Source organism: Pristis pectinata, chromosome 34 (genome assembly GCF_009764475.1).
Source record: "Pristis pectinata isolate sPriPec2 chromosome 34, sPriPec2.1.pri, whole genome shotgun sequence".
NCBI lineage: Eukaryota > Metazoa > Chordata > Chondrichthyes > Rhinopristiformes > Pristidae > Pristis > Pristis pectinata.
This window is the reverse complement of record NC_067438.1, coordinates 4,136,480-4,163,597: the sequence shown is the minus strand read 5'-3', so window position 1 is coordinate 4,163,597 and position 27,118 is coordinate 4,136,480. Positions and strand designations below refer to the sequence as shown.

The window sequence follows — 27,118 nt, the reverse complement described above, 5'->3', positions numbered from 1 at the left end:
AAACCCAAAGGTTTGAACCCCCCCACCCCCAACCCCAGCCACTCCATCAAGCACCTCCTACCCCACCTGCAGCAGAGTCTGCAGGTCCCACATTGGCCCCATCAGACCCCTCAGCTGAACCGGAGAGGCAGCAAGTCACCGCCAACACCACGGGACTGCAGGAGGAGATGTCCCAGTGTTTGCCCTGGTCTTTTACTGATCGCCCCTCACATCTCCGCACGTGGCTTGCTGTCAGATCTTGACTGAAAAACACATCTGTGTAAGTGCTTGGGGATTTTTCCTGCATTTTTCCTGTGACTGCACCTAAATGCCAGTTGTTGTTGTTGACTGCTTCGTCCATCACTGCTGAACATGGAACATAGAACAATACAGCACAGGGACAGGCCCTTCGGCCCACGATGTCTGTGCTGAACATTGTGCCTATTGAATCTCATCCCACCTGCCTGTACCTGGTCCATATCCCTCCCTTCCCTGCCTGTTCATGTGTCTGTCTTGTCACAAACCAGCAACAAAAGAAAGACACTGAGTCATGATTCAGTGTTAAAAACTATTTTATTAATCACTACTTATGATAATAAGAAAAATAAAAGTAAAAATGTTAGTATGTTAGAAGTAAAAATGTTAAACCTTGAACATTAACCCCAAAACTAAGCTCTTTGTGTGTGTGTGTGTGTGTGTGTGTGTGTGTGTGTGTGTGTGTGTGTGTGTGTGTGTGTGTGTGTGTGTGTGTGTGGCAAAGTCCCAAACTCCAAGTCCAGGAATGGTTCTTAAAGTTCAGTTCCGCAAGCCACAAAGTGAAACATGAGCAAAGGCTTTTTCAACAACCACCGTTGTCTGAAGATAAGACGTAGATGTAGAAAAACATAGAGAGTAATTACGAAATCCAAATGTTCCACGATGGAACCCAAAGGACACCTCAGTGTTTACTCGGTAGTGACTTCCTCACCCCGAAAAGCATCCGAATCGTGATCGTCCACACAAATACCTGTTCCCTTCTACAGGTCAGCAACAAAGTGAACTCCACCGGATTACTTCCAATTTCCACACGTGGATTGCAGTGACAGACACAGTTATTGTTTCTCATCCATCGATAGAGAAACTAGCAGGCTGGTGTCTCTCTCCCTTCTCTCTCGCTCGCTTTCTCCCTCCTTCTTCGACTGACTTCGACTGCCCTCTTCGACAACATCATTACGTCCTTTATCTTCTGTTGAAGTAAGCACGCCCCACACACACACACACACACACACACACACACACACACACGCACGCTCACACCCCCAAACACAACTAACTCTATCTTAAAGGGACATTCACCGAGTCCCACCGGTCTAAATGCCTCTTAAATGTTGCTGTTGTATCTGCTTCCAGCACCGCCCTTGGCAGCACGTTCCAGGCACCAACCATTCTCTGTGTGAAAAAACTTGCCTCATGAATCTCCTTTAAAACTTCTCCTCTCAAATTATGCCTCTGCCCTGTCGTATTTGACATTCCCACCCTGAGGGAAAACGACTCTGTCTGTCGATCCCGTCTGTGCCAATTGTTGTTGTTGACTGTTTCCTCCACAACTGAAGCACTGCGTTCCCTGACTTCTGTTCCTTGTGATCCCCTCCGTCTGCTGATGCTCCCTCCCTGGTGAGGAGACAGGAAATCACCTCAAGGGGGTGTGGACCGGAGTAATTCTCCACAACTGCCGTTGGACAGGGGGGAGCACTGAGTGTGCTCTTGGCATCTGTTGGCACATTCGGTCCCGACCGGGTGAAAGCAGAGAGCTGAGAGCGAATAACTGGACCAATCCCCCCACCTGCTGGCTGCACAGAGAAATGCACCTCCTGCTTCCCGAGCGGTCTCCCACAGCTGAGGATGACTCGCTTCCACTCCAGCGCTGAGGTGATTGATGAGGCCAAGGTCACAAATCCCGTGGGTGGCCGGGCAGCAGTGATCCCTGTCGTCCTTAATCTTCTGAGACACAGACCACAACCTAGTGCAGGAGTCTGGAAGCATGAAAGAGATACCAGCGTTAATCTTGGATCTCATAAATAAAGGCACAAAGTACAAACGCAGGAAGTTATGTCAAATCTGTATAAGACACAGGTCAGGTTAGGCCCCAACTGGACAACGGCGTCTATTTCTGGTCACCAAAATGAAGGAATGAAGTGAAAGTCCCAGAAAGGGTGCAGAAGATATTTACTGGAATGGTTTCTGGGACGAACAGGTTCGGGTCCAGGCTGAGACTGGAGCAGCGGGAGCTGGGTCTCCTTGGAGCAGAGAGGTTGAGCGGGGAGTTGACAGAGTGTCCAAGGTCGGGTCTGGTTTGGAGAGTGGCAATAGAGGGAAGCTGTTTCCGTCCTTGGGAGGTTCAATGTGACACAGGTTTGAAGAGATAACAAGCGGAGAAGGAGGGAAAATGCATTTTCAACGCCGCGGGGGTGGGTGACGTGCAGCCAATTAGGCTTCCGACAGGGAATTGCACAATTTCAATGTTCCTGATCAACAGACAAAGTGAATTCGGGATATTAATAACTGTACAGCCAGCAAAGGAACCATCGTGAAAGTGACACAAACCGATAGCATCTTCACCTGTGAACAGACTGGAGTGAATGTTGCAGCAACTTTCAACATCCCTGAGACAAATGATGCGCTGTGTCTCCAAATGTCGTTTGAGTTGAGGCCAGTTGCAATAGGGGCGAGAGCTCAGATGGATATTAAAATCAATTTCAGTTTTATTTTTTAACACCGATGAGGCGGGAGAGAGGTCTTCGTCCGTCCGTCCTGATCCCGGGCTCCGAACGGAGATACGGGTGACAGGTTCCACTGCCGAACAGGTGCAACATCTCGACAGAAACACCTGAGGTCTCGTTGACGCCGGGCCCTGTCCCTTTTTGTCTTTTCACAGACTGTTCCAACCCCTTCTTTTGGTTTCAGCTCTGTCCAGGCTTATTTAATGTCTTACTGACCCCTCCTTCATGTGAGTTGAGTTGGAAGTGGCCCGGATACATTCACACTGGACACTTGCAGCAACATGACGTTCATTCCCTGAGACTGCAGCGTGTGTGGTGGACAATCGCGGTACTGCAGGGGTTCAGCAGCTCCCCGAGAGTGAAAGGACTGTGAATCAGGAAGTGCAGGGAGTTAACATGGCTTCGAAAGGCCAGGTCGAGAGTTTAACCGAGGAGGCAATTTGTGCCATCTGCCTGGATTTCTTCACCGATCCGGTGTCACTGGAGTGTGGACACACCTTCTGCCGCTCCTGTATCACACGGTGTTGGGAAAGGGAGGAGAGAAACTCCTGCCCGGAATGTAGAGAGGAGTTTGCGGACCGCACCCTCAGGGTAAATCGGGCCTTAGCAAGACTGTCTGAGAAACTTCAAAATTTAAACTTGAATCCGAAAGAGAAGGAAAGTAAACTTCACTGCGAGGAACATGAGGAAGAACTGAAGCTGTTTTGTGAAACGGACAAGAAACTGATCTGTGTGATCTGTGCGGCTGCGCGGGAACACAAGTCTCACAACTTCATGCCGGTTAAAGAAGCTGTTGAAATCTACAAGGTAAAAGCAAACCGATTTTGATCACCTGATTACTTCACTGCATCTTTATTGTCTCCCTCCTTGTGTATATAGAGTCATGGAGTCATAGAGATTTACAGCACGGTAACAGGCCCTTCGGCCCAACTGGTCCATGCTGATCAAGATGCCCCGTCCAAGTTAGATTCATTTACGAGCCTTTGGCCCATAAGCTTCTAAAGATTTCCTTGTACCTGTCCAACTGTCTTTTAAAAGTTGTTATTGTTCCTGCCTCAACCACTTCCTTAGGGAGCTCAATCCACATACAACCGTTTGCATAAAAAATGTTGCCCTCATGTTCCTATTAAATCTTTCTCCTCTCACCTTAAACCTATGCCCTCTAGTTCTTGATCGCCCAACCCTGGGTAAAAGACTGAGTGCATTCACCCTATCTATGCCCCTCATGATGTTATACACCTCTCAATCACCTCTCAGTCTCCTGTGCTTCAAGGAGTAAAGAACCAGCTTGTCTAACCTCTCCCTATAACTCAGTCCCTCAAGTCCTGGCAAAATCCTTGGAAATACTTTCTGCAGTCTTTCCAATTTAATTACATCTTTGCTGTAGCAGGGTGACCAAAACTGAACACAATACTCCAAGTGTGGCCTCACCAGTGTCCTGTACAACTGCACCATGACTTCCTAAGTTTTATACTCAAGGCCCTGACTTTGGAAGGCCAGCATGCCGAAAGCCGCCTTCACCACCCTGTCTACCTCTGACTCCACGTTCAGTGAGCCATTTACCTGTACCCCAAGGTCCCTCTGTCCTACCACACTCCCCAGTTTCCTGCCATGCACTGTGAAAGTCCAACCTGGATTTGACTTTCCAAAATGCATCACCTTGCACTTATCTGAATTAAACTTCATTTGCCATTCCTCAGCCCATTTATTCAGCTGATCAAGATCCTCCTGTAAATTTTGACAACATTCTTCAGTCCACTATACCACCTTTCTTAGCATCATCAGCAAACTGTCTAAACATGCCTTGTACATTCTTATCCAAATCATTGATACAGGTGAGTCCAGGACTGAGCCCTGAGCCACACCACTAGTCACGGGCCTCCAGTTTGAGAAACAACCTTCCACCATCACCCTCTGCTTTCTCACATTAAGCCAATTTTGTACCAATTCAGCCACCTCTCCTTGGATTCCATGCAATCTAACCTCCCAGAGCAGCCTACCATGTGGAACCTTACCAAAAGCCTTACTGAAGTACATATAGACCACATCTGCTGCCCTGCACTCCTTGACTTTCTTTGTCACATCCTCAAAAAACTCATTCAAGTTCTTAAGACATGATCTCCCATGCACAAAGCCATGCTGTCTACCACTAATCAAACCCTGCCCAGATGTCCGTATATCTTATCCCTCAGGACCCTCTCCAACAACTTAACTACCACAGATGTTAAACTTACTGGCCTAAAGTTCCCAGGTTTTTCTTTGCCACCCTCAAATAAAGGTACGACATTCTCTACCCTCCTGTCTACCAGCACCTCACCCGTGGCTAATGATGATGCAAATATCTCAGCCAGCGCTCCCACATTTTCTTCTGCAGCCTCCCACAGTGTTCTTGGATAAATCTGGTCAGGTCCTGGAGATTTGTCTGCCTTTGTACCTTTCAAGACATCCAGCATCTCCTCTACTGTAATGCGGACTATCCCCAAGATGTCCCGATTTACATTTCTTAGTTCTGAAGTTTTCACATATCTCTCCATGGTAAAAAAATGAGGAGAAATAAGGACCTTTCTCATCATAAAGGACCTTTCCCATCTCCTACGGCTCCGCACAGAGCTGTCCCCTTTGTCTTTGAGGGGCCCTTTTCTCTCCAGTTATCCTTTTTCCATAATATATATAAAATCTCTTTGGATTTTCCTTAATCTTCTCTGCTAAAGCTCTCTTATGCCCCCTTTTCCCCCCTGATTTCCTTCTTCACTCCTGCATCCCCTCTCCTTTTCCAGGGATTCACTTGATCCCAGCTGCCTGTACCTGACCCATGCTGCCTCCTTTTACCTGGACATGGCCTCAATATCCCTTCTTATCCAGGGTTCCCTGCTCCTACCAGCCTTGGCCATCACTCTAACAGGAAAATGCAGACCTTGAGCTCTCACTCCCTCACCTTTTAAAATCCTCCCATTTGCCTTTGGTCCCTTTCCCCACAAACAAAAATCAACCTTTACAAGCTCCCATCTCAGACCATCAAAATTCATCTTGCCCCAATTTAGAACTTGAACCTGTGGACCAGTTCTGACCATTTCCATAACTACTTTAAAACTAATAGAACTATGGTCACTGATCCCAAAGTGCTCCCAAAATGTCACCTTAATCACCTGGCCTGCCCTGTTACACTAGAGTACGTTGCGCTTTGCCTTCCCCCTTGCAGGGCCCTCTATATATTGCCCAAGGAAACTTTCCTGAATAACAGTATGGGAGTCCTAGTCTATGTAAGAAAAGTTAAGATCCCCTGCTATGACAATCCTATCACGCTTGCAACTCTGCCCAATCTCCCTGCACATTTGTTCCTCTAACTCCCGTTGACGATTTGGGGGCCTATACTACAACCCCAGCTATGTGATCGTCCTCTTCTCATTTCTTAGCTCCATGCATAATCCCTCACTGGATGATCCTTCAGGTATTTAAGCTCTGACTCCTGCTGTAACATCCACCTGAATCAAAAATGTAAATCCCCCTCCTCTCTTTCCCCTACCTCTATCCTGCCTAAAGCACCTGTACCATGGAACATTAAGCTGCCAGTCCTGTCCCTCCCTAATTGTTTCCATAATTGCGAGAATATCCCACTCCCACACAGTTATCCACACCCTGACTTCATCCGTCTTACCCGTCAGACCTCTTGCACTGAAATAAATGCAGTTTAATCCAACAGGCTTTCCTCACTCCTGCCCATTCTTTTGCCCGTCCTGCCTAATCAACTGACTGACATCTGCAACGCTTTCTAGCCTCTCATTTGTTTCTCTGGTGCTTAGGATTCCACCCCCATCCAAATTAGTATATGAAAATAAACTAACCTGAACCTGCACGGCATGTTTTTAGTAAGTTGCTAAGTTTGCTGATGATACAAAGGTTGGTGGTGTTGTGGATGGTGTAGAAAGTTGCTGTAGATTACAACAGGATATTGATAGAATGCAGAGCTGAGAAGTGACAGATGGAGTTCAACCCAGATAAGTGTGAAGTGATACCCTTCCGGAGATTGAATTTGAAGGCAGAATACAAGGTTAATGGTAGGATTCTTAGCAGTGTGGAGGAGCAGAGGGATCTTGGGGTCCACATCCATAGATCCCTCAAGGTTGCTACGCAGGTCAATAGGGTTGTTAAGAAGGCATATGGAGTGTTTACCTTCATTAGTCGGGGTATTGAGTTCAAGAGCCACGAGGTGATTTTTTAGCTCTATGGTCAGACCACACGGAGTATTGTGTTCTGATCTGGTCGCCTCATTATAGGAAGGATATGGAAGCTTTAGAGAGGGTGCAGAGGAGATTTACCAGGATGTTGCCTGGATTGGAGAGCATGTCTTATGAGGATAGGTTGAGCAAGCTTGGGCTTTTCTCTTTGGAGAGAAGGAGGATGAGAGGTGACTTGATAGAGGTGTACAAGAGGCAGTTAGAGACTTTTTTCCAGGGTAACAATGGCGAACACAAGAGGACATAATTTTAAGGTGATTGGAGGAAGGTATAAGGGGGACGTGAGGGGGAAGTTTTTTACGCAGAGAGTGGTGGGTGCGTTGAACGCACTGCCAGCAGAGGTTGTGGGGACAGATACTTTAGGGACATTTAAGATAGAAACGTGAATGATAGAAAAATGGGGGGCTATATGGGAGGGAATGGTTAGATAGATCGTGGAGCAGGATAAAATGTCGACACAACATTTTGGGCCAAAGGGCCTGTACTGTGCTGTAGTGTTCTATGTTTTTGTCTAACTCCTTTACTCTCTGATTCCCAGGATCAGGTTAAATCTTCCTTGGAATCTCTCACAGAAAAGAAATCAGTGGTCCAGGAAATGGAGCAGCAACAGAAAGAGAAGATCTCCGGAGTTCGGGTGAGGCCTCCCTGTGCAAAATTTCTGATCTTGTTGTGTAGTTTTGTTCCCTTTAATGCGCAGTCGCAGAGTAGTGCAGCTCCGGTGACCTGGGTTCGATCCTTACCCTGACCTCTGGTGCTCTCTGCATGGAGTTTGCATGTTCTCCTTGTGACCATGACAGTTTTCACCCACGTCCCAAAGACATGCTGGTTGAATAGCTAACTGGGTACTGCAATTAACCTAATGAAGGTGGGTGATATGTGAAGCAGGTGGGAGTTAATGGGCCAGTGAGGCACAGCATAGATTTGATGGGCTGAACGGTCACCTTCCCTGTCATAAGAAAATGCAGCACAGCAATATAGTAAATTAATCTTCACCTTTCATTTGACAGGAACAGTCACACAGCCTTCAGTCCCACATCACATCCCAATTTGCTGAACTGCACCAGATTCTTACTGAGAAAGAGCAGCGCTTACTCAGAGATCTCAGGGAAGAAGAGGAGAGGATTCTAAATGCAATGGAGAAAAATCTTCGAGAGATTCAAGAGCATTTAACTTCTATTCAGGAGGATCTCTCAGATTTACAGGAACGGATGGAACAAGGGGACAGCATGATATTCCTCAAGGTGAGAGATGACATTGCAATTTGGTTCAATTAAAGTGCATGGTCACAAACTGCGGAATGATGTATTTGCAATATGTGCAGTGTTTACCAATAGTTGTCGACTGATTTAAACCACAGATGTTTTGACTGTTGTTGTCCCCAAACTGGCCTCCCACAATAACTGTACATCACAGGACAGTCTGCAACCTTCTCGGGAATGAGTTACTCTGATCTCGACACTGAGCTGGTGATTGTTTCTGTGATTGCCGCGTATAATATCCCCGGAAACACACATTAAAATCCAGTTCCTGTCACTAGCCGTGAGTGGGTCTGGCGCAGTGGGTGTGAGGGTCCCTTTGTCAATCTGGGAGAACTAAGGTTGAATTCCAGAATGTGACACACACATCAGATTTATCACCGATATCCAGTTTGCATTAGGTTTGTTATTTTAGGGAAATTTGCATTGATTTTTTTATTCAGATTTGTTCCGCATGGGATTCCATCCCATTCCACATCATGGGCAGACCACGCAATCCATCTGCTCCTGTCATTTTGCCGGCTCCCCACAAGCTTCCTCCCACCTACTCACCACACCCATCAACAGTGCCCTGAAATCCATGGTCCCACATGTGTTTATCCAACTTCCCCATTACATTCAATCTCTGCTCTCTGCTTCAACCACACCTGTGGCAGTGAGTGCCATAATCTCGTTACTGAATTTCTTACAGGATTTAGTAAAGACCACCTGGCATTTTACATTTGACTTCTGGTCTCCCCACAAGTAGAGATCGATTCTCCATTCCCACCCAATCAAATCCATTCGTAATCTTAAATTCCTCCATCTGACATCAGTAACATTGTATCGAGATAAAATGCACAACCTGTCCAGTCTTTACTGTAAGTTTTGTCCTCTCGATTATGGCACAGTTTTCATAAACATTCCTTTTTTACTTGGTGGTTCTATGTGGTTATATGTCCCTTCTTCAATATCCTCTTTCTCTGTGTGTCAGCGGGAGTGAGTGTTGGGAAGTGGGAATTTTCAGCAGCTTGGGTCAAATTCCTGCTGTCGGGATGTGGACAGTCAGTCTCAGTCAATTCAGATTTGTGTTTTATTTATTTCAGGAGGAAGTTCGTCGAAAGAGGAGGTAGGACATGGTCTTTCCTGCAACTCTATATGGATTTGTAAAATAGATCAAATATCACTAATGCTCAGTTTATAACCAGCTGTTTAATATTTGCAGGATTAGTGATGATCACCATACATTGTCAGTGACTGATGCTGTCCTGCCGGTTGAAAAATTCGATCACCCCATTTTGTTCAACACAGCGTTGAGAAAAATATTTGACACAATTCAGCAAGGTAAAACATACAGTTTCCTTTGTCCTTCTTCATGAGACACTTTTGAGTAAAACTTTGATGCAAATATTGACTGTAGTAATGGGCTGAAGGGGAGCTGAAGTTTTAGTCCAGCACCAACCCCACCTGCTGGGAAGCATCACAGTCACATGGTCAGCTGAAGATGTCAGATCCCTGAACACACGGACACAGGAGCACAATACAACCAATACACGGGCTGTTAGATGAATCACTGCATCCTGAACCAAACCACACTGCATAAACACGCCAACACATGAGTTTGAATCCCACCACAGTAGCCGTGGAATTAATATTCACAATGAAATGATAGGGAATAAAAGCTGGTATCAGTGTGGTGACCGGGATTGTCAGTAAAATACCCCCGAGTCCTTCAGAGAAGGAAATCTGCACCGCTCACCGTCTGACTGGTCAGTGACTGCAGACTCTGGTTGACTCAGGTCTGCCGCCTTCTGGACTCGTGAGCCTCACAGTTGTTATCAAACCACCACATTGAAGCGTTGCAAGAATGAGAGTAGACAGAGCAACCAGCATTGACCTCGGCCCAAGATTTCATCTCGGGAGAACACACACAGCCTAACCGGCCTGGCAAAGCTCCCCTCACACATACACAAGGAGTATTGGTAGATTGTGGCCAGAGCCTCCACAATCTACATTGTTTTTTCACTCAGTAACCTGGAATCCATTCTCCTCAGACCCAGTGAATTTATTCATTTGAGCAACTCACACACATGCCACACATGGTCAACACACACCATACATGTGGAGACACACAATAACACACAAACACTTCAATGTGCACGCGCACCTATATATATCCAACCAATCCCCAAGTCCCCACGCCCAGCCCCACACTCACGCACAGAACACATACGCAGACGCACAGCCGAATGGGACACACGGTCAGAGACGCAGACACATATTTCCATTGAGGAATGAAACCTGCCGACCTTACCCAGTTGCCAGTTATGTGGCACTGAACTGCCCTCTGACCTGACTCGTCACATCATCAGTTCACAGACAGGCTCCAGGGTGAGATTCCTCGGGAGGATGATCTGGGAAGGGGTTTGGCAGATGTTTAACCCCAGGGACTTCAACACCCATTTGTGGCCATTAAACTGTGAACAGTCTGTGGGTGTACACTGAGGCTCCAGTTACAGCTTTAGTTCACTTGATCTCTCCTCTCCCCACAAACCCGACCGTGCTGAAGGGGGTGGGTGGAGTGTTTGACCATTTCAGAAGCCGGGACCTCCCTCCACTGAATCCCCAGTGTTTCTGCAGTTGTCAGATCCTCGTTTCCTCCCCTCGGGCGGCTCTTTTATCGAGTCGAGAAACAGGACAACAAGTCAGAAGCTGCGATCCCAAAGGCAGCAACTCCCCCACATCCCCAGTATGTCGACAGATCTTCAGAGCCATAGAGTTACACAGCACGGAAACAGGCCCTTCGGCCCATCTCGTCCTTTCCGGCCAAGAAGTCTTCCTGAGCAAGTCCCATTTGCCTGCGATGTCCCATATCCCTCCAAACATTTCCCATCCATACACCTGTTGAAATGTCTTTTAAACATTGTAATTAAACCTGTTACTACAGCTTCCTCTGGCAAACAAATTCCATATCCCCACCTCCCTTTCTGTGAGAAGATGCCCCACAGATCCCTTTTAAGTCTTTCCCCTATCACCAGTAATCTTTTCCATCTAATTTTAGACTGCCCAATCCTGGGAAATAGACTGTGAGCCTTCACCTTAAGTGTGCCCCTCATGATTTTATTCACCTCACTAAGGGGTCACCCCTCAACCTCCAACGCTCCAGGGAAATAACCCCAGCCTGTCCAGTCTCAGCTTATAACCCAAGCCATCCAGTCCTGGTAATGTGCTCCTGAAGTTTCTTGTCCAGAGGAATGACATCCTTCCAATAGTTGGGCAACCAGAAATGCACACAATACTCCAAGTGTGGTCTCTCAACAACTTGTACAGTTGTAAAATGACATCTCAACTCCCGTACTCATTGCCCTGACTGATGAAGGCAAGCACGCCAAACACCTTCTTCACTATCCTGTCTACCTGTCTTGCCACTTTCATGGAAGTATGTTGCTGTGCCTTTAGTTCTCTCTGTCTTACAACAATCTCTGCCATTTACGGTACAAGTCCTGCCCTGGTTTAACATACCAACACACAACACCTCGCACTTGTCCAAGTTAAATTGCATCTACCATTCCTTGGCCCACTTTTCTGTTTTCCCAGTTTCTCCTGTCTACATCAATGTTTGGAGGTCGAGAGAGTTGAGAACTTCAAGTTGTTCAGAGTGAACATCACCAATAGCCTGTCCTGGCCCAACCACATAGATGCCATGGCCAAGAAAACTCACCAGTCCCTCTACTTCCTCAGGAGGTGAAAGAAATTTGGTGTGTCCCCATCGACCCTCACCAATTTTTATCGATGCACCATAGAAAGCATCCTATCTGGATGCATCACGGTTTGGTCTGGCAACTGATTTGCTTGGGATGGCAAGAAACTGCAGAGAGTACTGGACACAGCCCAGATCTTCACAAAAACCAGCCTCCCCTCTATGGACTCTGTCTATACTTCTCGCTGCTACAGTAAACCAGCCAACATAATCAAAGACCCAACCCATCCCAGACATTCTCTCTTCTCCCCTTTCCCATTGGGCAGAAGATACAAAAGCCTGGAAGCATGGACCAACAGGCTCAAGAACAGTTTCCATCTTGCTGATAAAAGACTTTGAATGGTTCTCCAGTATGACAAAATGGAATTTTGACTTCACAATCTACCTTGTTATGATCTTGCACCTTATTGTCTGCCTGCACTGCACTTTCTCTGCAGCTGTATCACTTTATTTTGCATTCTGTATTGTTGACCTTGTTCTACCTCAATGCAATGTTGTAATGAATTGACCTGTATGAACGGTATGCAAGGCAGGTTTTTCACTGTACCTCAGTACAAGTGACAATAATAAACCAATTCCAATTCCAGTTCAGTTAATCTAGATCCTGCTGTAATCTGGATAACCTTCTCCACTGTCCACTATTGCACCAATTTTGCTGTCATTTGCAAACATTTAACCATGCCTTCTACATTCTCTTCCAAATCGTTAATGCAGATGACCAATAACAGTGGACCCAGAGATGATCCCTGTGGTACACCACTGGTCACAGGGCTCCAGTCTGAAAAATGACCCTCCACCACCACCCTCTGGCTCCTCCCACCAAGTCAACTTTGTATCCAATTGGCTCGCTCACCCTGGATCCCATGTGATATCACCTTCTGGACTCGCCTTCCTTGCGAGACCTTGTCAAAGGCCTTGCTAAAATTCAAATGGACAATGTCTACCACCCTGTCCTCGTCAATCCTCTCTGTCACCTCTTCAAAAAACTCAATCACATTTGTGAGACACTATTTCCCACACACAGAGCCATGCTGACTGTCCCTAATCAGTCCTTGCCTTTTCAAATGTTGGTAGATCCTGTCCCTCAGAGTCCTTTCAGTAACTTTCCCGCTGATGTTAGGCTCAGCAGCCTGCAATTCCCTGGCTTGTCCTTGCAGCCCTTCTTAAATAACGGCACAACATGAGCCACCCTCCAGTCTTCCAACACCTCACCTGTGGCTAAATGTGAGGCAAATATCTCTGTCAGAGGCCCTGCATTCTTCCATAGTCCTAATGTCCGAGGATACACTTGATCAGACCCTGGGGATTTACGCACCGTAATATGCTTCTTGAGACCACTAGCACCTACTTGTTTGCACTGTGGTTATGTTCCAAGACATCACTGCTCATTTCCCTAAATTCCTTTGCTTCCACGACCTTCTCCCTGGGAAACACAGATGAGTAATATTTATTTCAGACTGTACCCCCTCACCTCCCCGAGGGTCCACATACAGACCACCACATTGATCCTTAAGGAGACCTATTCACTCCCTTGTTTCTCTTTTACTCGGAACATATGTGGTATCTCTTAGGATTGTCCTTTATCTTAATTGCCAGAACTATCACGTTTTCATTTTGCCCTCCTGATTTCCCTCTCTAGTGTACTCATATATCTACACAAGTGTACACTGTCACAGAGTGCCTGAGCTCCCATCTGTGACGGGGGGTTACGTTCAGGTATGACGCTGTTGGAGCAACATTTCTTGATAATACAGATGTGTTGTGAAAAGTCATTGATGCAAACCCTCCCCTCTGGTTGTATCTCCTCTGTCCAGTCCGTTCCTCATACAGCCTTTATTATGCAAGTCTGGGAGTAATGATGACTTGCTGCCATTGGACAGGGTCTTGGTGAGACCGTAGCCAGAGGAAATTGGTTTATTATTGTCATACGTACTAATGTACAGTGAAAAACTTTGTTTTCCATGCCATCCACACAGATAATTTCATTACAACAGTGCATTGAGGTAGTACAAGGGAAAACAATAACAGAATGCAGAATAAAGTGTTACAGTTACAGAGAAAGTGCAGTGCAAGCAGTCTATAAGGTGCAAGGCCATAATGAGGTAGATGTGAGGTCAAGAATCCATCTTATCTTACGAGGGGGCTGTCCAGTAATCTTATAAAAGTGGGATAGAAGCTGTCCGTGGGCCTACTGGTACGTGCTTTCAGGCTTTTAAATCCTCTGCCCGCTGGGAGAGGGGAAGAAGAGATAATATCTGGGGTGGGTGGGGTGTTTGATTATACTGGCTGCTTTACTGAGGCAGAGAGAAGTACAGACAAGAGTCCATGGAGGGGAGGCTGGTTTTTGTGATGTACTAAGGTGTGTCCACAATTCTCTGCAGTTCCTTGCGGTCTCAGGCAGAGCAGTTGCCATACCAAGCCCTGATGCATCCAGATAGCATGCTTTTTGTGGTACATCAATAAAAATTAATGAGGGTCAAATGGAACATGTCAAATATCTTTAGCCTCTGGAGGAAGTAGAGGCACTGATGAGCTTTCTTATTCATGGCATCCACATGGTTGGACCAGAACAGGCTATTGTTGATGTTCACTTGTTGAACTTGAAGCTCTCAACCCTCTTGACCCCAACAACATTGATGTAAATGGGAGCGTGTGTGCTTCCTGAAATCAATGACCAGCTCTTTTGTTTTGCTGATATTTGAGCTGAAGATTGTTGTCATGACACCATGCCATGGGCTCTCTATCTCCTTCCTGTACTCCGACAGACATTTTTTTGAGATTCGGCCCACTATGGTGGTGTTAACTGCTGACTTATAGAGAAAGTTACAGCAGAATCTGGCCAAGCAGTCATGAGTGTCCAGGGAGTAGAGTAGGGACTGAGAACACAGCCTTAAACATAAAGTATCCAAAGGAGCTTGTCCGGGTAGATGTTGAGATGTTTTCACGAGTGAGAGAGTCATGGACATAGTTACAAGTTAAGTGGTCGGTCATTTACCACTGAGGTGTGTCGAAATTTCTTCTCTCAAATGGTGCTGGATCTCTGGAATTCTCTGCCCCTGAAGGTGGTAGAGGCCTGATTATTGGATGTATTTAAGGTGGAGATAGAGAAATATTTGTAAGATCAAGGAATTGAGGGTAATGAGGAACTGGCACAGAAGAGGACTTCATGCCAGCATAGATCAGTTATGTTCATATTGAATGAAGGGCCTGTTCCTGTGCTGTACTATTCTATGTTCCATATTTCATGTTTCAAAGCATGAGAGGAGATCTCAGGGAAACACAAAATTCTTTCAGGTCTCAACAGGCAAGATGCAAGGAGGATGTTTCCCCTGTCTGAGGAGTCAAGAGTCAGGGGTCACTGTCTCAGAATGGGGTGTACCCTCAGAGGATGGTGAAGGATAAAATAAAAGCAAAAGGGGCGGCGTACAAAGTAGCAAAAATTAGTGGGAAAACAGAAGATTGGAACGATTTTAAAAATCTGCAGAGAGAAACTAAGAAGGTCATTAGGAAAGCAAAGATGAGTTACGAAAGGAAGCTGGCGGACAACATTCGGAAGGATTCTAAGAGTTTTTTTAAATACATAAGGAATAAAAGAGAGACACGGGTTGACATAGGACCAATTGATAACGGTGCAGGAGGTATTATAATGGATGATAGTGAGATGGCAAGGGAATTGAATGAATATTTTGCATCGGTCTTCACCGTGGAGGACATAAGCAATGTGCCCATTAGTCAGGAGTCTCACGAATTGGAGCTGAGTTCAATTGAGATTAATAGGGAGAAGGTGCTTGGAAAACTAAAGGGGCTTAAGGCTGATAAGTCTCCCGGACCGGATGAGGTGCATCCCCGGGTTCTGAAGGAGGTGGCTGTGGAGATAGCGGAGGCGTTGGCGATTATTTTTCAGGAATCGATAGATTCTGGCATGGTTCCGGAGGACTGGAGGGTAGCGAATGTAGTTCCGTTATATAAGAAAGGTGGGAGGCAGCACAAAGGCAATTACAGACCTATTAGTCTGACGTCAGTGGTGGGAAAATTATTGGAGTCTATCCTCAAGGAGGAGGTTACCGAATACCTAGAGGCGCAAGGCAAGATAGGACCTAGTCAACATGGTTTTGTGAAGGGGAGGTCCTGTCTGACCAACCTATTGGAGTTTTTTGAAGAAATCACAGGTAGGGTGGATAAGGGAGAGGCGGTAGATGTTGTGTATTTAGACTTTCAAAAGGCCTTTGATAAGGTGCCTCACAAGAGACTGATTAATAAGATGAGAGGTCATGGAATTATGGGCAGGGTAGCAAAATGGGTGGAGAATTGGCTGGTTGGCAGGAAGCAAAGGGTGGAAATAAAAGGATCTCGTTCTGGTTGGTTACCGGTTACTAGTGGTGTGCCGCAAGGGTCGGTGTTGGGGCCTATCCTTTTTACCTTGTACATCAATGATTTGGATGATGGAATAAATGGTTGTGTGGCTAAGTTTGCGGATGACACCAAGATAAGTGGAGGAGTAGGGAGCATAGAGGAAATAGAAAGAATGCAGAGGGACCTAGACAGTTTAGGAGAATGGGCAAGAAAATGGCAGATGAGATTCAATGTTGAGAAATGTGCAGTTGTACACTTTGGAAGTAGAAATAAGCGGGTAGATTATTATCTAGAAGGAGAGAAGATTGATAGTGCGGTAGTACAAAGGGACTTGGGGGTACTTATACAAGATACCTTAAAAGTTAACCACCAGGTTGGATCGGTGGTTAAGAAAGCGAATGCTATGTTGGCATTCATCTCGAGAGGTATAGTGTATAAAAGTAAGGAAGTGTTGATGAGGCTCTACGGGGCGCTAGTGAGGCCTCATTTGGAATACTGTGCGCAGTTTTGGGCCCCGCATCTTAGGAAGGATGTGCTGACGTTGGAGAGGGTTCAGAGGAGATTTACGAGAATGATTCCAGGAATGAAAGGGCTTAAGTACGATGAGCGTTTGTCGGCTCTTGGACTGTACTCGCTGGAGTACAGAAGGATGAGAGGGGACCTCGTAGCGACATTTAAAATGTTGACAGGTAAGGATAGAGTAGATGTGGCTAGGCTGTTTCCCTTGGTGGGCGTGTCCAGGACCAGAGGGCACAATCTTAGAATTAGAGGGTACAGTTTCAAGACAGAGATGAGGAGAAGTTTCTTTACCCAGAGGGTGGTGAAATTGTGGAACTCCTTGCCACGCACAGCAGTGGAGGCCAGATCAGTGGGGGTGTTCAAGGAGGAGATAGACAGATATCTAAATAGTCAGGGTATCAAGGGATATGGGGATAAGGCTGGCAAATGGGATTAGAATAGTTTTTTTTTTCTCTCTCTTTTTTTCCCACCCCATTTCTTTTTCCCTTTTCCTTGGAGCAGACTCGATGGGCCGAATGGCCTGCTTCTGCTCCCTTATCTTGTGATCTTGTGATCTTGTGATCTTTGGAATTCTCTGCACTGGAGGGCGGTGGCCCTCAGTCATTCAGTTCATTTAAAGTCACAGAGTCAAAGTCCTACAGCAGAGAAATGGGCCCTTCGACCCACCACGTCTGTGCCGACCTATTTTCCCATCCAAACTCTCCCCAGAACTGAAGTCCTCCGATCCAGACAATATCCTGGGGAACCTCCTATGCACTCTCTCCAGCACAATCACATCCTTCCCATAGTGTGACGAGAAGAACTGGACACAATACACTGGGAGTGACCTTACCAGTGTTTTGTAAAGTTGCAACATGACATCTCAACTCCTACGTTCTGAATCCCGACCTACAAAGGCTGGAATGTCATAGAGTCACAGAGCGATACAGCATGGAAACAGACCCTTTGGTCCAATTCATCCATGCTGACCAAGGTCCCCACCTGAGATGGTCCCATGTGTCTGCATTGGGCCCAAATCCTTCCAAACCTTGCCTGTCACCATTTCTCTGCCCCAGGCCTCTTCTGTGCCGGTTCCACAGATCCCCCAATTCTCCAATGTTACAAAAGATTATCCACCTCACTTTCTATCACATTACAGAAGAGGAGGTGCTGGAGGTCTTAAAATGCAGAAAGGTAGATAAATCCCCAGGGCCTGATCAAGTGTATCCTTGGACATTGTGGAAAGCTCTGGAAGAAATTGTGGGGTCCCTTTGTCGTCCCGAAATCAATTTTCCCTTTCTGTCCGCTGTAAATAGCACAGTGCCACAAGGTCAATTCGAACAAGTACCTTTATTAGCAGTGCACCGCTAGGAGAATTCTCTTCAGCACTCACTAAGAGTCGCTTCCCGAGTTCTCCCTGAACAAAGGGCAGACAGACATTTATACAGGAATTGTCACGCACATCCCATGCAAATGGCGCCGCAATTTTCGGTCAAGCTATAGAGATCCCGAGACAGCTATCACACCTTTTGTCTTAGTATAATTGAGTTATAATCAAGGCTTTCAAAGGCAGGTATCACCCTTCATTGTTCAGACCAAGTCTTCACCTCGATGTTAATTACAGTCAGTATCACCACCGTCTGACATATCGGAATGATTCGTTACCCGAAACAAAGGCAGTTAACATACTTAACATTCCAACCTAACTAGTGGGTCAGCAGCTTGCTAGTCCTTGCTAAAGAAATATAAATGCATATATGTATATTTTATTTGCCAGTTATAGGTATGGTTGCAATTCTTAACCCTTCACTTCCTCACGTTGTGGAGATATTTGTAGCATCGATATCTACAGGTGAGGTTCCAGAAGACTGGAGGGTGACTCGTGTTGTGCCTTCATTGAAGAAAGGCTGCAAGAAAAAGCCTGGGAAGTACAGAGCGATCAGCCTAACGTTGGTGGTGGGGACAGTAATGGAGGGGATTCTGAGAGACGGGATCTATGTGCACTGGGAAAGGCAAGGACTGATTAGGGATAGTCAGCATGGCTCTATGCATGGGAAATCCTGCTCCGTGAATTTTGCTCAGTTTTTTATAGATGTCCCCAAGAAGATGGATGCAGCAAGTGCAGTAGACATTGTCTACATGGACTTTAGCAAGGCCTTTGACAAGATACCACATGGTAGGCTAATCTGGAAAATTAGATCACATGGGATCCAGGGTGAGCTGGCCAATTGGATACAAAATTGGCCTGGTGGTCGGAGAGAGTGGGTTGTGGTGGAGGGTTGGTTTTCTGCCTGGAGGCCTAAGGCCTGTGACCAACGGTGCGCTGCAGGGATCGGTACTGGGTCCGCTGTTGTTCATCATTCAGCATGGTTCGTAAGTTTGTGGATGAGACTAAAATTGGTGGTATGGTGGACAGTGAAGAGGGTTATCAAAGATTACAACGGGACCTTGATCAACCGGGCTAGTTGGCCAAGGAATGGCAGATGGAGTTTAACTCAGAGAAATGTGGGGTATTGCATTTTGGGAAGACAAAGCAGGTTAGGACTTACACAGCAATTGCTAGGGTCCTGGAGAGTGTCGTAGAACAAAGAGACTGAGGGGCACAGGTACATAGTTCCTTGGAAGTGGCGACACAGTTAGACAGGGCGGTGAAGAATGCGTTGAGCACGCTTGCCTTCATCTGTCAGAATACTGAGTACAGGAGCTGGGACGTCACCTTACAGCTGTACAAGACGCTGGTCAGGCCACATTCGGAGTCCTGTGCACAGTTCCGGTGAACATGCTGTAGGAAGGATGTCACTAAACTGGAGAGGGTGTAAAACAGATTTCCAAGGATGTTACCGGACTGGAGGGCTTGGGTTATAAGGTGAAGCTGGATAGGCTGAGACTTGTTTCCTTGAAGGGCAGGAGGCTGCCAGAGGAAGCTGGAGAGGCGGGTACAGTTACAAAGTTTTGAAAGCTATTTGGACAGCTACAAGGATAGGAAAGGTTTAAAGTGATAAAGGGCCAAACCCAGGCAGTTCAGCAACTTGGTCTGTACAGATGAGTTGGGCTGAAGAGCCTCTTTCGGTGCTGCACAGCTCTCTGGCTCCATGACCTCCCCTTTAAATATCTCCAGTAACCACTCAGCCCAATCCCCTCCCCTCCCATCTGCCTCCGTCTCCACCACCTCCCAGCAAGAGCTCTCGTTACCTCACCCCACCTTTCCATCCCCACCCACAGTCTCTCCACCCTCCTCACTCTCCCCACTCGCTCTCCCCATCCACACGTCACTGTCCCAACCCCTGCAAACATCCCAGGAGACTCCCTTTTCCATCAACACCTTTTACAAACCCACTGACTCCCACGCTTACGCTGGCGACACCTCTTCCCACCCTGTCACTTGTAAGGATGTCATTCCCTTCTCTCAGTTCCTCCGTCTCCACCTCATCTGTTCCCATGATGAGGTTTCCCACTCCAGGACATCCGAGATCTCCTCTGTTTTCAGAAAACGGGGTTTCCCCTTCAGCACCATCAACGCAGCCCTCACCCGCATCTCCTCCATTTGCCGCACTTCTGCCCCCACCCCATCCCCCCCCGACATAACAGGGACAGGGTTCCTCTTGTCCTCACCGACCACTTGGAGCCTCTGCTTCCAACATATCATTCTCCGCAACTTCCGCCATATCCAAGAGGATCCCACCACCAGACGCATCTTCCCCTCCCCTCCCCTCTCCACTTTCCTCAAGGATCGCTCTCTCTGCGACTCCCTTGTCCACTCATCCCTCCCCACTGATCCCCCTCCAGCACTGATCCCTGCAGCCATCCCAAATGTTACACCTACCCCTACACCTCCTCCCTCACCACCATTCAGGGCCCTAAACCATCCTTCCGGGTGAGGCAGCGCTTCACATGTGAATCCATCAGGGTCGTTTATTGTATCTGGTGCTCCTGGTGCAGCCTCCTCTACATCGGTGAGACCCGATGTAGATTGAGGGATCGCTTCGTCAAACACCTTCGCTCCGTCCGCCGGAACAGTCAGGATCTCCCGGTGACCAGACATTTCAATTCCACTTCCCATTCCCACACTGACATGTCTGTCCACGGCCTCCTCTGCTGCCACGTTGAGGCCAGACGCAGATCAGAGGAACACTTCATATTCCGCCTTGTCCGTCTCCAAACTGACGGCATCAACGTCGATTTCTCTAACTTGCGGTAACCACTCCCCTCTACCCCCGTCCTTTGATTTCCCTTCTCCCTCTGGCCCCATTACCCCTTCTCTTTCCCCTGCCCCGCCCCCACGACCTGCCCCTCACCCACACCTTCCTCCCTCTGGTTCCCCACCTCCTTCCCTTTATTCCATGGTCCACTGCCCTCTCCGATCGGATTCCACCTTCTTCAGCCCTTTGCCTCTCCACCCGGTCACCTCCCAGCTTCTCACATCATTCCCACTTCCCCCCTCCCCACCCACCTCCCTTCCCCCCTCACCTGGACTCACCGATCACCCGCCAGCTCCTCCCCCTCCCCCACCCTTTTATTCCGGCTTCTCCCCTCCCTTTCCAGTCCTGATGAAGGGTCTCGGCCCGAAACGTCGACTGTTTATTTCCCCTCCACAGACGCTGCCTGACCCGCTGAGTTCCTGCAGCGTTTTGTGTGTGAAACTCCCCGCTCCGACCCGGAGAAAACTCCGGGAAGAATTTTCTTGTCCATCCGGTGTCGTTGGGAGAAACCCCGGAAAAGGTTTGTGTCGGCCACCCGACTGAGCCTGGGGCCGAGCGGCCTCTCCCCCGGTGCCGGGTCCGCGCTGCCCGAGTCTCCCCCCGACCCCCGGGGACTCTCTAATTCTCTGCTTCTGCCCCCAGTCTCCGTGACCCTGGATGTGGAAACGGCGGGTCCGCGGCTCGAGGTGTCTGAGGATCGGAGGAGTGTGAGATGGACCGGGACCCGGAGGAGTCTCCCCGACACCGGGAAGAGGTTCACAGTCCGGTCCTGTGTGCTGGGATCGGAGGGATTCACATCGGGGAGACATTACTGGGAGGTGAAGGTGGCGGGGAATCGGGGCTGGAGTCTGGGAGTCGCCGCAGAGTCTGTGGAGAGGAAGGGAGGGGTCGGACTGATCCCAGAGAACGGATTCTGGATCATCGTGCGGGCTGGTGACGAGTTTTATGTGAACACCTCCCCTCCATCCCCTCTCCCTGCTGGTCCCATCCCCGGGAGGGTGGGAGTTTATCTCAGTTACGGGTCCGGGACAGTTTCATTTTACAGCGCAGACACCAAGTCCCATCTCCACACCTTCACTGGGAATAAATTCACGGAGAAACTTTATCCTTTCTTCGGGACTGGGGATGGAAACCAGTGGCTGAGAATCTGCTCCGGTTCCGCTCCGGGTCTGTAACCGGGTCGGGTCCCGGGACCGGCGTCAGGAGGAAGTCAGTGTAAATATAAATGTGAGGAGAGTGAAATAAACACGAATTGACATTAGAACTGTCGACCCATTAATTTTAACGCGTTAAATGCATCCGTCAGCGGAACAGAAATACTTTTGTGAAAATACAAAGATTGAGCCGCGGGCGGCGGCTTTCCCGGGTCCTAAAGTCCACTGGATTAGTGCAAGTGGCGCCAGAGGCGGTGCTGACTGGAAGGGAGGGAGGTAAAGTTGTGACGGGGGGACGTGTCAATAGGAGGGAGGGGTTGAAATTGGAAATGACCAGAGGTGAGAGAAAGGAAGCTGAATGCTGGGAATGTGAGATACAGTCATCTGTCTCAATTCAGTGTCGACCCCCGAGGGCTGTAACGTGCCCAGTCAGAAGATGAGGCGCTGTTCCCCGAACTTTGTGGAGATTCATTGGAAAAGTGCAGGAGACCAAAGGCAGAATTCAGCCTGAGAGCAGGATGGGGAATCAAAGTGACAGAAGTTGGAGGCTCAGTTCCCCCGGTTATTGGTGTTGGTTTATTATTATCATTTGTATCGATCGTACAGGTCAATTCATTACACAGTGCAGTTACATTGAGTTCGTACAGAGTGCATTGAGGTAGTTCAGGTAAAAACAATAACAGTACAGAGTAGAGTGTCACAGCAACAGAGAAAGTGCAATTCAGGTAGAAAATAAGCTGCAAGGTCACAAGGTAGATCGTGAGGTCAGTGTCCATCTCATCGTATAAGGGAACTGTTCAATAGTCTTATCACGGGATAGAAACTGGTGGTATGCCCCCTCAGGCTTCTGTATCTTCTGCCTGATGGAAGAGTAAAGAAGAGAGAATGTCCCGGGTGTGTGGGGTCTTTGATTATTCTGGCTACTTCGCCAAGGCAGCGAGAGGTAAAGACAGAGTCCAAGGAGGGGAGGTTGGTTTCCATGTGGTGCTAGGCTGTGTCCACAACTCTCTGTAGTTTCTTGCAGTCCTGAGCAGAGAACTTGCTCTATCAAGCCGTGATGTATCCCAATAGGATGCTTTCTGTGGCGCATCAATAAAAGTTGGTGAGTGTTAAAGGGGACATACCAAATTTCGTTAGCCTTATGAGGAAGTACAGGCCCTGGTGAGCTTTCTTGGCTGTGGCATCTGAGAGATTTGACCAGGACAGTCTATTGGTGATGTTCACTGGAAGGAACTTGAAGCTCTCAACACTGTCGACCTCAGTGCACTGGACAGTAGCGTTCTGGAAGGTTGAAGTGGTGAACGAGAGCAGGAAGCAGCACCAATACATACATAGAAATTATAGGACAGTACAGCGTTGTGCCGACCTTTAAACCTTGCTCATGACTATGTAAGCCCATCCTACCACATATCTCTCTATTTTAAATTCCTTCATCTGGAAATCTCTTTAATTTGACCAATGTACCTGCTCCACCACCACCCCAGGCAGCGCATTCCACGCCCCAACCACTCCCTGGGTAAAACACCTTCCTCTGACATCTTCCTTGAACTTTCCAACCATTACTCTAAAGCTATGCCCTCTTGTGTTGAGCATTGGTGCCCTGGTAAAGAGGGGCTGGCTGTCCACTCTATCCATTCCTCTTAATATTATTGACATATCACAGACATGACGTCCCTGAGAAAGTGGTGAGGGAGGGGTCTGGCTGTGACTGCAACAAGGAATGTTCCAGTATCCTACAGAGAGGCAGGCAGAGCCTGGATCCCAACTGGATATTAATTGACCAGTAATATAAAATAATATAAAAAAGGTTAGGCAAAGCCATGCCACCATCCTTTTTAAATTTTTGTAAATATTTCTTACTTAACCTTGGGTTTTTATTATGCCATATATATGAAGAATTTTTGCATCAATAGTGTCAAAAGAAGATTTCAGGATGAAAGTTGGAATTGCCTGAAATAGATATAGAAATTTTGGTAAACTATTCATCTTAACCACATTAATTCAGCCTATTAGTGATAGAGATAATGGGGACAATTTGTAAATAATTGTTTTATGTGATCAGTTAAAGGTAACAAGTTAACTTTAAACAGGTCCTTGTGGTTCTTGGTAATGTTAACACCCAAATACATAAAATGGTCAGTTACTAATCTAAATGGTAATTGCCTATAAATTGGGGTTTGCATATTTAATGGAAAGAGTTCACTCTTATTAAGATTTCATCTATAACCAGAAAAAAACACTAAACTGAGCAAGCAGTGATAATTCCTCCGGGTTAGAAATATAAAGTAACAAGTCATCTGCATTTTGAGATACCTTATGAATCCCCTGTCCACGAGTGATACGAAACATTGCCAAGGGTTCCAACGCAATATCAAATAACAGAGAACTTAAAGGGCAACCCTGTCTAGTACAGCAAAAAAGCCTGAATGGGGGGATCTCCGAATATTAGTGAAACCATAGGTGTATGATAAATCAATTTGACCGCAGATATAAAATTGGGACTGAAATTAAATTCCCCAAATGTATTAAATAAATATTCCCATTTGACTCTATCAAATGCCTTTTCAGCATCTAATGAGATAACACATTCTGAAATTTTGGATGAGGTGGTACGTATAATATTCATTAACCTCCTAATGTTAAAATGCAAATAATGATAAATCCTGTCTGGTCACAGCCCAGTGCATCATGGAAACCAGCCTCCCCTCCATGCACTCTGTCTATGCATCTTGCTGCCTTGCTGAAGTAGCCAACATCATCAAAAACCCCACCATATGGGTCATTCTCTCTTCTACCCTCTCCTATCAGGCAGAAGATACAGGAGCCTGAGGCCACATACCACCAGGCTCAAGGACAGCTTCTATCCCACTGTTACTAGACTACTCAATGTTCCCCTTATACGGTGAGATGGACTCTTGACCTCGCAATCTAACTTGTTATGACCTTGCCCATTATTGTCTACCAGCAATGTACTTCCCTGCAGTTGTGACATTTTACTCTGTATTTTGTTATTGTTTTTACCCTGTACTACCTCAATGCACTGTGCAATGAATTGATCTGTATGAACGGTATGCAAGACATGATGTTCACTGAACCTCTGTACAAGTGACAATAATAAACCAATACCAATAATGCCCTGAATTCAGGGAGACACAACAGATGGCAGATGGTGGATCGTGGAGAAAACCACTGCTGGCAGAACTCAGTCGGTCAAAAATGCAGAGTCCTGATGCAGGGCCTCAACTTTAGGGTTAGGGGCTTCTTGCTGCCTTGCAAGAAGGCTTCTTTGCCAGACCATGCCCCTCCAACTGCAGTGGCAGAAAAACCCTAAGCTATATTCCTTCCCCATTGATCCCTTGCCAGTCGAGCCAGTCGGCAGCGTTCCCCTCTGGCCATTTTTCACTGCTGGGAAAGTAACGAGTTTCGTGCAGACCAAAAGGCATCTTTCACCGAGTTGATGACCTTCCAGCAGCAGCTAATGTCCATCTCCAAGGTGTATCCCCAGGAACAGACGGTAGATCAGAGAATTCTCTGTTACACAGCTGCACCAAGACCTCGCTTGGCTGGTGGTGAGAGGGGCCCTCACAGACAGATCCTTCCTGCATGGTCAAAACATCAGTCCCAATGCGTGCTCCCCCCAGAGGGACTGCGCTGGGGACGAGACGGTCGCCCACCTCTTTGCGGGCTGTGCGTTTGCGAGGAGCGAGTGGTGAAAGATGCAAGGGCCTTGTCACGTTTCATCCCCAGCAGCTGTGTAACAGAGGATTCTCTGATCTACGGGCTGTTGCCGGGGACACACACGGAGACGGACATCAAGTGCTGCTGGAAGGTCATCAACTCGGTGAAAGACGCCCTTTGGTCTGCCCGAAACTTATTGGTCTTCCAGCACAGCGAGATGTCCGTAGGGGAATGCTGTCGACTGGCACATTCCAGGCTGCAGGAGTCTCTGCTGAAGGATGCACTGAAGCTATGTGCAGCCAACGCAAAGGCTCGGTGTGGAAGGACTACAGTTTAGGCTTCTTCTGCCACTGGAGAGGGAGGGGCAGGGTCCGGCAAGGAATCCCCTTAAATATTGTAAATACGGGATTGGGGTAGCACTCCAGGGAGCCACGTGAGTGGCATCACTGCTGTAGTGTTTTATATAAAGGTAATACTAATGATTGATCCATACATGAATGTAAAGGTTTGCACTGTGTTAGTGTTGTATATAGTCTGCTTTTTATGATGAATAAAGTTTATTTTGGAATAAAAAAAAGCTTCTCCCAGGACGAGGCTGTCCCATTGCACTTCGGGTTTGCTGACGCCTGCTATGTCCCCAAATGCGGGATACACGACTGCAAAATTTGTGGTAGTGGGGGACTGCGTTCGCGCTCTCCCCAATTTACAATTAAATTGTTCCATATTATTGCCCTGTACTCCACACGTTTACTTGAAAATCCTTTCATTATAAAACCTAACGATTTCTTCCCTGTCAAGCTCCACTTCCCAGTGTTCCCACTATCTGCGTGCCACATTGAACTCACCACATGCTCTGACCAACAAACAGAAAGAGCTTGCTTGACTGGCAGTGAAAGTTACCCTCCCCGTCAGAACTTTCCTCCATAGATGACATATCACCCCTCAATTACGCTGTCCTCGGACTCCCTGCGGTAGAGAAGTACCGAGAAGGATGCAACAAGGGTCCGTGTCCCAGTTCGTCCCCAGCAGGTGCATGCCAGAGGACTCTCTGATCTACGGTCTGTTCCCGGCGACCCACACCCAGACAAGTGTTGCTGGAAGGTCATCAACTTGGTGAAAGACATGCCTGAATGTTGTGGGTCTTCCAGCACAGTGAGATCGATGTCCGTAAGAACACTGATTGCATTTTATTTTCCTCACATTCCCATCAACTTCTGAACCCTTCCTCACATTCACATCAACTCCGACCCACTAACCCCCCCCCCCCC

General features: G+C 47.3%; 1 protein-coding gene and 1 pseudogene across 2 annotated transcripts; both read left to right on the top strand.

Annotated features, from left to right (window-relative positions):
- The first annotated feature begins 724 nt into the window (after window positions 1–724).
- LOC127586005 (zinc-binding protein A33-like) lies at window positions 725–22,300 on the top strand. 2 transcript variants are annotated; one of them, XM_052043770.1, is made up of 7 exons: window positions 725–3,545; window positions 7,512–7,607; window positions 7,981–8,214; window positions 9,315–9,337; window positions 9,434–9,552; window positions 18,657–18,671; window positions 21,661–22,300. In XM_052043770.1, the coding sequence occupies exons 1-7, from the start codon at window positions 3,135–3,137 to the stop codon at window positions 22,191–22,193; spliced, it is 1,431 nt and encodes a 476-aa protein (XP_051899730.1). In that variant the 5' UTR covers window positions 725–3,134; the 3' UTR covers window positions 22,194–22,300. The 2 variants fall into 2 exon arrangements, with proteins under 2 accessions (XP_051899730.1, XP_051899731.1); XM_052043771.1 differs by lacking the exon at window positions 18,657–18,671 and having other exon boundaries at window positions 728–3,545; window positions 21,661–22,298.
- A 4,103-nt stretch (window positions 22,301–26,403) lies between these two features.
- Window positions 26,404–26,552, top strand: LOC127586156 (uncharacterized; annotated as a pseudogene).
- Window positions 26,553–27,118: the final 566 nt, after the last annotated feature.

Coding starts and splice junctions, on each gene's coding strand:
- LOC127586005 (XM_052043770.1), top strand. CDS start 3,135: ATGGCTTCGAAAGGCCAGGTCGAGAGTTTAACCGAGGAGGCAATTTGT. Junction 3,546..7,511: donor AAGCTGTTGAAATCTACAAG/GTAAAAGCAAAC, acceptor TCTGATTCCCAG/GATCAGGTTAAATCTTCCTT. Junction 8,215..9,314: donor ACAGCATGATATTCCTCAAG/GTGAGAGATGAC, acceptor TATTTATTTCAG/GAGGAAGTTCGTCGAAAGAG.